Raw genomic sequence first — 12,896 nt, forward strand, 5'->3', positions numbered from 1 at the left:
CGCTCAGGTTTCAGTCAGTTCGGAGCCGATCCAAGCAGAGCACAGCAGGATCGATCTGGTTCTCACTCTCTCTCTCTCTCTCTCTCCCTCCCTCTCCCTCTTTCTATCTTTCTCTGGCTGATGATGTGCCTCGTTTTGTGTGGTCCATCGCTTTCCCAGTGGCTGCAAAACGGCTGGTTCCCATCATTAGACGCCAAGCGACTCTATTCCTGGCCCGGAAAGTGAGAACAAGATCTTCATTATCGCAGTCGGCAGTCGACGGGGATGTCGATGTCGTAGTCGTCGGCAATCGACTCATAAAGAGTTTGCTTTATGGTAGCCGACTGCCCCGCCTCTCTCCTGGTGGTCGCCTAGTTTATGACTGTATAACCGCAGATCGTGGCCCGATCCTCGATGATTTGTCGCCTCCATTCAAAGACCGCCCCAGACCGCAGTCTTAAAGTGTTCTCTGAATATTGCCGCTAAATAATGAAAAAGTGTCGCCGACCTGTTGTCGGCACCTGTGTGGTGCTTGGGTCGGTCGGTTGGGTCCTGCGGCTGGCTCTTTGTCCATGCTAATGGCCACTGGGCTGAGCAGCATGTGGAGCCTTCAATGTGGAAGTTTAGATACTGGACAGAAGGAGGATCAGTATGATCGGAAAGAGTTTTCGAAATGATCTCAATTGAACAGCAATTATATTATAACCCCAATTAAATCCGCCTTCGGTGACTTGTGTGGCCCGCTGACCATTTGTGGCAACTTCAATTTTCCACTTCCAGAAGGAAATCCCCTGCCCCCCCCCATCGTCTAACTCGAATTTATCGGGCTGTCAACACGCCAAGCCAGCCCCGGGCGCTATTGTGCCATTTGTTTCCATGAAAAACTCATTTCGGTTGCGCGCTAATAAAAATTAAGCGCCATCCAATAAAAAGCGTAGACAATTCTGTAAATAAATAAGAGGAAAGCCCACACACCACACCACATAGACATACGAAGACCAAGACCAAGACCGAGACCGGGAAAACAGCCATCGATCGCCGCCAACGACACGACACGATCAGCGGTTCCATTTGATCTATATGGGAGGGAGGTGCTTTGGGGGACTGTGACCCCGTGAGCGGAACAACAATGCGATATGGAAAACTGTGGCATGTTTTCACAACATCAGTCGCCTCCAACTCCAACTCCAGCTCCAGCTTCAGCTCCAGCTCGGAGCTCATAATCGTTTAGGACGGGGCTCGGATCGGAACTCGCAGACTCCAAGTCTGAGGAGAAATAACTCCAGACACAAATTATATTAATGGTCTCCACTGCCACTGCCGAAGAGGAGGAGAGTATGGCATTTTGTCTCTGCACGAATCACGTTTTAGAAATTGCATTGCACATAGGAGGCAGGAACGAACTACAAAGTACGACTACTACGAGTACTCGTAGTAGTGCCCCATTCGGAGGCATCGGAGGCATCGGAGGCATCGGAGGCATTGAGAGACAATCCAATCTCTTTGTCTGTCAGGGCTTTTTGCGCAAGTTCTGAAAATAAAAAGCTTTTGGGCAGGCTTAAGTGGCACTTAGTTTTAATACGCTGCCCTACCGTTTAAATGGGTCTTGCGCGTTTCGCGTTTCGCGTTTCGCGTCTCGGAGTTACCTGAAATAATTACGTGAACACAAATTGGAGCGCTGCTAGGAATCGTTCTGCGATCTGTGCGATTACCATTCCTCTGGTACTACCATTAGTAAGGGTACTACTATTTCCTCGTAGCTGCTTTCACTGGGCTGGCCAAATCGCTCCGCGGATTCTCTTCGGGCCTGCCTTTGTCTCTTGTCACGTCTACTTGAGCACGGCCTTTTCTCGGCGTCTCCGTCTCCGTTCCCTTTGGCAGCCCCTGGCCGAATGGGCCGATACACTTAAGCCGCTGAAAAATGTTTTATACCCAACGAAAATAATGCGTATTGTTGTAATTGAAGTGCCATAAAGATTCTGTCATTTGCCATTCCCCAATGGAAATAGAAAATATTCGTATCGCTTGCTGCTGGGGGTTTCTGGGTTAGCTGGTCTGGTATTCGGCACTTGGGTCAATGTGCCACATGTGGTACGGTACACGAACGGTGTGATGATGAGTAATGGGTGTCAAGATGGCACCAGCAGCAGAACTGGGTCTCAATTACAGATGGTTATGGTATTATAGTAATAGAGGGAGGGCACACCATGGGAATGAGGGAAAGTTTACGAATTGGATTACTATGAAAGCCATCTTTTAGTGGATTCAGGGCTACTTGGATCATAATCCCTTCCTTTTATATTCATAGTTTTCTCCATTAGCTCGTCCATTCTAAGCTTTCTCATGCCTCATGCCAAAGATCGTATGAGTAGGTCCCCGGAACCCATTAAATCATGCACAAAATTCTCACACTCGAAAATGAAAATAAAAATAATGAAGACATGAAAAAATTGATTACCCTCTCCCCGATGGGGAGAACTAGAAGAACACGTACGATAATCATAACTCTGGGCTCCCTTTTCACACTTTTTTCCCCCCTCTTTGTCCGATCTTGAACCCACATGCCGACTGCCCGACTGCATCTGGGGGCCTCCATCTCCGCCTCCTCTGAGGCCTAATTGCATCACGTTTTTAGAGCAGCCCCAACTGAGGGCTGGGGTGGGGGGGGGGGGATGCACACAAATGCCGACAGAATATTACACAATTGTGGCCTGAACGGAGGGGGAGCAAAGGGGGCAAATGAATGCAGGGACACAGAAATAACAACGCTAATAGCAAACAGAGGAAAGAAATATAATGCACATTAGCTGCCATGATTTCCACACGTGAGTTAAGATCAGCCCTGAGCAGGCAGGTAGGTAGACTCCATCTCCGTCTCCGTCACCGACTCTGACGGATCGAGGGAACGTCTGACTGGCTGGCTGGCTGACTGGCAGGTTTTGATCATTTTCTTTAATGAACGTTACGCGGTGGCTGTGACAACAATAACCATTTCGGAGGAAGAATGCAACTGGGAGCTAGAAGACATTTAATTACTCTCACATCTCGCATGGATTGTTCATGGGTTAATGCTCCGATAACCCGACTGGATTCCACTTGGATATATACCTTATTCTGACGACAGCTAATAGTGATCAAAAGTACTCTTATTGCTCGTACTTTGATCGATATTTAATCTGAATTTTGAAAGACGTTTATGGCACAGTAAAGCAACCCGCAAAAAGGGCAGCAGATATCCATTATTATCCATTTGCTATTTTGCCATCTGATGACTTCCTCGAAAACGTACTTTATGCAATTTTTGAGCAAAGTGTCAGGCGCAGCGAAGCGTTGCATCCTCTGCAGCAACAGCTACAACAAAAACTACACACCGTTGCAGCAGCATGTGGCAATCGTACGCAATCTGCAGCCACCAAATTTGGATAGACCTCGGCTGAAGCGGCTTACTTGCGTTTGGCACAGATTCCGAAACTTTAGTTTCGTGCGCGTTTTACGAGAATCTGGCTAGAAGCCTGCATTCAGCGGGGGAGCCGTAGCCGAAACGGATGCACGTTTCCGGCTCGCGTGGAGGGAGACGCAACGCCGTTGCATGACACACAATGCACGGACCCACGCCCACACCCGACCCGCCAGCGGACTTGGAGCTCGGCCAAGTGCCACCCGCGCGACATGTCAACTCGAATCTAATTGACCAAAAATGCCACGCTTGGCTGAGTCGCCCCGATCCATAGAACGGCCAACAGTCAACAGTCAGACAGGGAAGGTGCGAGAGTGTGCGTGCACCCGACGATCCAATTGAAGTTTTTCGAAAAGTGATCAATTTTATAGCAGTAATGGTAGCTATAGTAATATTTGTGTATGATATATGAATCTCCAGTCTGGCAGAGCAAAGATCCTTGGAAATGTGAATAGCGACCCAAAGGAAATTCGTTTTTCTGGAATGCAAATAGGGTTACAGGGAGAACTCTCTTGAGATATCTAGTCTTTTTAAGTCCCATTCACATCTCGTATAATTTGTATCATGGTAGTTATAGTAATATTTGTGTATGATATATGAATCTCCAGTCTGGCAGAGCAAAGATCCTTGGAAATGTGAATAGCGACCCAAAGGAAATTCGTTTTTCTGGAATGCGAATAGGGTTACAGGGAGAACTCTCTTGAGATATCTAGTCTTTTTAAGTCCCATTCACATCTCGTATAATTTGTATCATTTTGTATCTATCTATAGTATATCTATACAATCCATTGTATCGTATTGTATTTATACCGAATACCGAATGACACCAACTTGAACTTGAAAAGCCGATAAGTACAGCTCGATTGGGATTAAATTGTACTCAAAGTGGATAGCTTTGTGTACTTCTGGAATTGATCAATTTTGGCTCAATATCAGATTCGATGAAAGGACATTGAATAAAAGATTGAATGGATTTGCAACAAATTACTTCAGTCTCTGACAGATTTCAACAATCTTACAAATTAAAAACTAGAAGAGAAATCATTTATGTGTTTTTTTAATCTAATTTGTATTTTTTATCTGTTTATAAATATTAAAACTGCACTCTGCATGAAAATTATATTTTGATGGGTCATTGAAATTGAAAGGTCAAACTTAAAAATTCGTTGCTCTTAACAAAGAAACCATGACCAAAAATTAAAAAAAAAACTTGCAAAAACGATCGTTTATTTTATTTAACAGAATAAAGAAATAAAGCATGAACTAGACCCTGGGACTCATTAGTTCTACCAAACGAGGACTAGCGAGTACACTCCGAGTGCATTGCTCTAAAATAAATGTATGTAGCATAGACGTACAGATCACTTTTTAACGAATTTTGGAACGAGCTTCAGTTTGCGGGGCATTATAGCTTCGAGTCCGTCTATTCTGCTGGTGTTTGGAGCCTTGTCTTTGGCTGCATGCATTTCATGTGGCTCTGGCCTGTTCGAATTATGAATGATTCATGGAAGTCAAGTTCTCGTATTGTTCAAGAACAAAGACTAAGCCAGCCATGGGCGATGGCGATGGCGGTTGGTGGGTGACTGTCGGCTGTCGGTTGTGGGTTGAAGTTCGCCGCCACGGCGGCTGTTGAACTCCGCTCTTACCAATTATTTTTTTTATAGAAACTAAAGCCAACGCAATGGTGGCTAATTAATTCATTAGCGATTGGCACATAAAACGAGACAATTGCCGTATCTTCGGATGGTGATTGTCGCTGGTGTGGTGTCCCAACTGGTGGCTTCTGCTGGTGATGCTGATGATGATGGTGTCGTCATCGGCCAGCTGCGTGGTGCGTGTTGCGCGGTGCGCGGTGCGGTGCTACCTAGTAGAGGACACACTTTTTATGGCTATTCGATGATTACGTGGGCCCTGGACGAAGAGTCCGCTTCGGCTGCAGTTGCTGCCAATTAATAAAATGCACGTACCGAGAGAAATGTATTTTGTTTGTGTTTTATTTTTTATTAACGCGCAAAAACAAGTCGTTAAAGTTTACCGCAGATGCCCCATGCCCGATTCCCGATGCCCGATGCCCGATGCCCGATACCCGGTGCCTGATGGCGATGCTGTAATAATACTGTATGCAAATCTTTCCCCCAACAAACAAGTCGGCATTGATATAAAGTTTCAATTTACGGCTCATATATCATAACTTGGTCGTCGGTGTGAGCCGTACTTATGGGGCTTATTAAGTCGTAAAAATGCGATGGAGATCCCTTACAAACGATGCTGGATGCCGGTGGAGGATGTTGCGCGGTTTACCAATGTCCCCGAGGACCTTGAAAGGGAGCCCAACGAGGCCCAACTTATATCCATTCTAAAAGAAGTAACCATTGGCTGAATAATAATGTCACGATCATCCTTCGGCCAAGAAAGACAGTCGCTTGAGCACCTGCAACCTTTTTATAGGGCCACCATTTAGGACGGATATATGTATTTGATCAAATTAAGTCAACAGCTCAATGTCTTTCTTCAAAAACCCCTAAAATTAGCCCCAAATGTAATCAGCTACGAGCACTAACTCGGATCTAATTAGCCGCACTCTTTATAGCCCGGCCATTTCCGCCAGCCTCAAAGAGTTTTTACGGTGACTGGGGGCCCGGAGAGCAGCGCCGCAGCTCCACTGAGCGGACTCTCCGCCTGACCTTAACACGAATCGCTCTCGGAATCGGCGAATCGAAATATTAAAGCCCCACCAACAGACGCAGAAAAGCAAAAAGCAAAGACAGCCAAAAGCTCTTATCAGCCGAACGAAGCGCAAACACAACGAAAACCGGAATCAAAATAGAAATGCAAAGTGAGAGAGGCAGAGAGCGAGAGAGCGAACAGCTGAGCGGACAATTGTTGAATTGAAAACATGTTTGCCAAGCGGCTTTTTGCCTGCCTCTCCCTCTCTTTGTGGTCTCTCATGCTCTCTCGGTCTCTCTCTCTCTCTCTCTCTCAACCGAACGAAAAGCAAAGACTTCTGCTTTTCGAGTCTGTTTCTACTTTTGCCGCTGCTGGCGCGCTTGTTCAAAACTTTTCTCTCACCCGAGCGGACACGGTAGGCGGATAGACGACATATTACAATTTTCAAAATACACTTGACATAAAATTCACAGTGTTTTGCAGTTTTAAACAAAGTAAAAATATTAAAAATTAGTGCCGGTGCAGCTGGTGTAAATAAAATATAAAAGCAAAAGAATAATACTCGGCTCAGTGCTGTGCAGTTCGGAACAGGAGCAGCAAAAGCGACTCCAAATAAGCCAGAGTCAAGCAACGCAAAGCAACGCAACGCAAAGTAACGCAAAGCAACGCAACGGAAAGCGAAGTAAAAGAAAAGTGCCGCAAAGAGCATCGCAAATAGGCGAACATAACGGCAACAGTGCATAAAAACGTGACGACAGCATAGTTCTGCCCGTGCATTGCGCTCTGTGTGATTTTCGTTTTCGTCCAGTATTTTATTTCCTTTCTGTGTTACTCGGAATCTAAAATTCTAAGTGTTCAGTGTCTGATTTAACAAACATATACATACACATACTACTCGTACTTGTAACCGTTCCCGTACCCGTCATATTTCTGTGTGTAACGTCACTTCTGTGCTGGAGAAAATCAATTTCTGTGTTCCCATATATCAGTTCAGTTTTGCCCCGAACAATTGTGGATAATCGTGAGTGATCCACCTGCCATTGAGTGGAGCCGCAGCCGCAGAAAATCCGGGCTAAGCCAGACCAAAGCCATCGAATCTCCTTATATGTGGAGCGGTGCAGGAGACAAGGGGACCGTTGCAGCCGAGCCAGAGCCGGAGTCTGGATAGAGCCATGACGGAGCATCACATGGACGTGCAGGCCGACGCGACGCAGAGTGCATCCGAGTCCAAGGCCATGGCTGCGCCCAAGGGCAAGTTCTCGGAGGCCGAGGAGGGCTTTCTCTCGACCTCGCCGGACAGTGCCAACGGGGACGCCCAGCAGGCCCATACCCACACACACATCATCTCACACACGCACTCCAAAGGAGCTGCCAAAACCCAGAATGGAAACGGTACCCTGGGCATGGGGCTGGGGGCCCCGATGCTCCCGGGCGGCAGTCGCCAGCTCCTTCGCCAAGCATTCTACCAGTGCTCGTGTCCGGAGCAGTGCGTCACCCTGAACAACATACTGGACTCGTTCAAGGCCCCCCTCTCCGAGGACCAGGCCTGGGCCCTCATCTACCAGTTCGGCTCCCTCTACTACAAGGTGGCCGCCCAGGCCCACAAGTCCGGCGGGGACTACGAGGCCGACCTTCCCAGCCGCTTCGAGCTGCACTTCCACCGCGACGGCAATGTGCACTTCTCTGGCGCCGAGCGGCTGCCAGAGCTCGTGGAGTCGCAGGAGCAGGAGGCGTCCCAGCAGGAGCAGCAGCAGGAGCAGCCACAAATGGATGACAGTGCCACCAGCAGCGTGGACAGCAATGCAGCCATCGACAGAGGTAAGTGAATGTGCCACACGGCAGGCAAGAGGGCCGAGGTCTTGGGGGGTTTTTTGGGGCAAACAGGGTGCTACAGGGAACTCGGAAATTCGTGCTTGGAAATTTTGGAATATTTCAGAGAATATTCTTAGTTTGTTTTCATGCATAATCTGTTCGCTCTGACGATTATTCCTATAAACATGATATTTCTTATCTGATTTGTTTTTATATTTGTATTTGCATATGTATTTGTGTATGTATCAGCTGATCCGTATTGTGTTTACATACTGCAGTACAGTCGAACTTCTCTATGGGGAACTTCCACAACTAACGAATTCCTCTTGAGATTCGTAGATGTTCGACTGCATATAATTTGCATCGCTATAATTCTTATAGTTGAAACGTAAAGGCTCGAGTTTATTTATTTGTTTAGTTAAATAATTTTTAAAAATTAAAGGGAACTGTTTTAAAAATGTAACCATTGAAGATGGTTACAAAAAAACATTTGAGGAATGAGAATATTTGTTTTTTCTTAGCTTTTCTTTTGTCAACTACTCCACCAGAGGTTAGAGGTTAGAGGTTACACCGTGACAGTGATGGAAACTCGGTGTGGGATTAGTTTTGGCCAGGCAACCGGTTAGGGTGATCTGGGGGTCTCTCTGCCTCTGTCTCTGTCTCCGTCTCCAGCAAACGCTTTCATTTTCACTTAATAAGCTACAGTTAGCTTCTTTCTTTTTCTGGGGCTTTTATTGCCGGACAGTTGCCCTGATGTGCGTTTCCGTGTGCCATCCATCTGGGCATCGGGGCATCGCTTGTGACCGCTTTCCAAACAAACAACCCACACAACGGAGCCGATGATGACCTCTGCATTTAAGTTATGCAGCACGCCGAGGTTTGATTGAGGTTTTTCTCCAGTCCGCTTCTCCGTCTGATTGCGTGTTGTCTTGGGAAAGTGTAAACGGCGACTCCCATGAAGAAGGTCCCATCCCAATCCCCATCCCCCATCCCCCTTCTGCGAGTATAGATGTCTGCTTTTTTCACTTTCTTTTGTGGCTGGTGTTGGTGCTTTGCCTTCTCATCACAGCTTGGTATTTGTTTCTCTATTTTTCTCCTTCATTTCTTTGTAATTGATGAGGGATCTTCAGATTTGTCCCCAGATCTTCAGATCTTTTTTTGGGAGAACGTGTCTGGGTCGAGTCTGAGTCTGCGTCTGCCAGCTAATTGTTTAATCATTCGATGCTGTCAAAATACAGCCTGCTAGGGTATCGACTTTTAGATAAGCCACATTAATTGGAAAATGTATCTGTGGCTGTGTTTGTGTGGGGGTTCGAATGGAATCTTCTCTCACGTGTGGCCCGCCCCACACATCACACAAGACTCGGAACTTTTTGGGTCCCGAAATGGCTATTGCATTCTACTACATTTCCAACCTTCGATGCGATGCTCTTAAGGCCTCTCTCTCTCTCTCTCTCTGTCTTTTTATGGCCATGGACCAAGTCTGTGTATAGCCATATGTCCGCAACGACAAGGCCAGTTTAGTGGGGCTTCTTATAAGTAGAAGAGTGTAAGCAATTAGCCAGAGACGGGTATTTATTCTTAAGGGCATACCCACACTCAGCTGCAGATACAGATACAGATACAGATACAGACACAGAAGCAGGAAGTTGGCTGGAAATATTAATTAAATTGTTCGATTGCGAGTTGAAAGAACCATCAAGGCAGTTGCTAACGCTGTTGGCCAGTGTACACTGTACATATGGATAGAATTCCCATCGGAAGACATTTACGATGAGATAATGTCGAATCTTAAGACTTTCTTCGGGGCAAATAGAACACCTTGCAACACCTTGATTACCACCAATTTAGAAGCTTAAATCAAACCCATTAGATACCCGTTCGTCAACGTGAGCGTCAGAGATATCAAAGGGGTTGCCTTTAGCCGAAAGACCCCGCAGACCCGGCAGACCCAGCAGCGGCAATTAGTCTGCTCAAACAAGTTATTACAGAGGCCACAGAGATACAGAGAGATACCGAGAAATACACAGAGATGCGATGGCACCTTCTAATGGGTTTGGGTCTTCTGTTTCGGTGTTTCGGTGTTATCCGAGCAAGTTCAAAGCGATTAAAACGTGTGAAAATCGGCGTTGAAAACTCGAGGGAATCGTTCTGCAGGTTACATTCTAAAGCTTTCAACTTGCCGCCCATTTTCGCCTTCGCCTTCGATTTTGGTTTGGGTTTGGGTTTGGTTTGGGCTCGTCTTTGCGTTCGGAAACGCGGTCTATCAGCTTCTGACAACCGCATCGTTCGGCGCAACGAATCATTGATTGTGCTCTGCCCCAGCCCCGCCATGGAGACCATGGCGACCACGACCACGACTATTAAATGGCGTGGGAGATGGTGCCGTGGTGACGGGAGCGTCGGCGGCGCCGTCAGCTCGCCGCGCCCTATGGCGCTTCGATTAGGCGCGCAGCCGTTGCAGCAAGAGGTCGTCCATCGAGAGGGGGGAGTGGGGGTCGGAGGTCGCCTTGCACCGATGGCTCCATAAATTCTTGGCCAAATTGGCGCTTGAATCTGTCAACACACAAACTCGCCATTACGATTTCCACCAGGCTGGCAGGAAAATGCAGGAAAATGCGGAAAATGCTCGCAGTGAAAGTCGGTCTACCCCAAGGTCAGGTGTCATGCGCAGTTCAACGGAATCGGGGAAAATGTTGTGGTAGGTTCTCTCATTCTCCATATTCCTGGCTTCCACTTGTCTCTCTCTCTTTCTCTCTCTCCATCTCTCTGTCTCTCTGCATCAGCTGTTGATTATTGTTTCGTTGAGTTTATTCCCCCACCCCCCCTAAATCACCTCCCATTCTGTTCTGCCGCTGTGAAGAAGTTTCTCCCTGGGATCCCCCACCGAAGAAAGCGGCAAAAGATTCCACCAGAAAGCCAGAAACAATCCCTCCGTCACATTACCCATAGACGTACCCGTACTTTCGGGTTCGGGCTGACTGGGTGATGATGATATTTCATTTCATTTCATCGCTCGGTCTATGACTTTCTTGTTTTCTCTGCTGTGGAAATGAGCGGTGAAAAAACATCGCATTGGCAGTGGCAGTGGCAGTCGCTCGGACTGGTTTAATGTATAAATAATTACACCCAAATATTGCCCCAACAGAAAACACACAGCCCCAAACTAGAAACTAGAAAACCCAAACAAAATCATAACGAAACTAATTGTCCAACTAATTCCGAATCAACCCCAGTAGTGGCTCTGGGCTAAGCGGAGAGGTTACCCCCGAAGGGCGGAGGGGGGGAGAGATGGGGCAAATAAAACAATGACATTTCAACATTTAATTATTATTAAACAAATCCCAGAGTTTGCTCTTAATTTCGTCTTAAAAATGTCTCCAAACTGGGTCCAAACAATACGGATCCACTGCCGCTTTGTTGGAATCGTTTCTTGGAATATTCCTAGCCCAGACTGAAGACTCTCGTATTAGCCATTTGTAGTATCATATTCCGTATTCCACTGAACACATGCTGATGCCCGGCTGACCATCTCCAGGTGCCAGTCGATGCGATTTTGCAACATTTTGTGGCTCGATTTATTTGGAATTTGTGGTGTTGTGTTCGCCTCCGATTAGATGCATTTCCTATGATTTAGGAGCCCCAACCCGACATGGCATGTGGTGTTGCAGACCCCAATATAATTGCTGCCTATTGTTGGCGTTGCTCCAGTTTTGGGGTCAAATTAATAAAATAATATTTCCATAATGACAGCAAATGACATAAGCACGAACCTGAACCCAATCGCGGTTCCCCCAGTCCCCCAGACCCAAAAGTAGTTTGCTTTTTTGTTTTTTTTGGGCCTCTCCTATAAACTTGTCCACCTGTGCAGTTTGCAGCTGTCTGTCTGTCTGTCTGTTACGAAATTCTGCGACTGTGGGACTGCATTTTGAAATGAAATGAAAATCGTTTGTCCGCGGGTGCGACCCTGTCGGATTTTGCTTTTGAAAGTGCCTCCGCCGGTTCAATAAATCAAACGATAATCCAAATTGTGGCTCTGCGTTTCATCTCTTGTTCCGATGACACTTGCCAGTGTGTGGGGTCTTGTCTCTGACAAGTGGACCCACGGATCGGAGTGGCCCTGAACACCACACCAACTCCAGTTACAGTTCCAGTTCCACCTCCAGCCCCAGCAACAGCTGTTAGATGCCCGTCCAAGGTCCAAGGTGTTTTCCATATTTATTTATTACTCTACGAATTATAAATAAATTTTGATGCAATTAAACGCAAAAGCCAAAAGCCATAAAGCAGAAATGCGCCATCGAAAGAGCTGTTTTTCGTACTCCTATCTTATCGGCTATACTCACATATATATGCCTATAGGTACTGTATATATATAGGCATAGACCTGGCATAGACTCGTATCGAATGTGTGTCGAGTGGCAGCCACATAAACAACACCTCCACTTCCATCCGGCAAGTGCTCAGCAATCCCTGGAGTGCTTCGAGAACGAGGAACAGATTCTCAGCCCCAACAAGGGGCATAAAGGACTGCTGAACTATCTAGGGACGAAGGAAAGTACGGATATTCTTTATCAGGGGGGGAACCTAAAGCCACACACCGAGTAATCTCTACTAAATGGTAATACAATATGATATCTTTGAAACTGAATGAAGTTCCCTTCGAAATCGGTCAGCTATATAATGGAGGCATTCATAGAGCCACCATGGGATCTCCATGGCTGCAACGATCTAATTTCTTTTGACACATTTACTTCGGGTGGGCGTGGGCGTGGCTGGCTTCGGTTGGGGTAATTCACCTTGATGGAGATTTTTGCATGGAGCCGCGATGACTGCGCAGGCGCGACTAAACTGTAATCGAGACTCTCGCTTTCTCGCTGGAGCTTGAGCTGGAGCTGGGGCCGAGATTGGGATTGGAGCTGTGCCTGACTCGACTTGATGACTGTGAAATTAGACAGCAGTCGGCAGACGGCAGACGGCA

General features: G+C 46.8%; 1 protein-coding gene across 3 annotated transcripts in view; it reads left to right on the forward strand.

Annotated features, from left to right (window-relative positions):
• Positions 1–6,485: 6,485 nt before the first annotated feature.
• LOC108162431 (protein spire) overlaps positions 6,486–12,896 on the forward strand; it is a 40,073-nt gene continuing 33,662 nt past the window's right edge. For 2 of the 3 annotated variants that reach the window (XM_017297166.2, XM_033393835.1), the window contains exon 1: positions 6,486–7,921. In XM_017297166.2, coding sequence (XP_017152655.2) covers positions 7,276–7,921 — 646 coding nt within the window. In that variant the 5' untranslated portion in view covers positions 6,486–7,275. The remainder of the gene's footprint in view (positions 7,922–12,896) is intronic. The other variant, XM_033393837.1, reaches the window with a different exon arrangement.

This window comes from Drosophila miranda, chromosome 4, assembly GCF_003369915.1.
Source record: "Drosophila miranda strain MSH22 chromosome 4, D.miranda_PacBio2.1, whole genome shotgun sequence".
NCBI lineage: Eukaryota > Metazoa > Arthropoda > Insecta > Diptera > Drosophilidae > Drosophila > Drosophila miranda.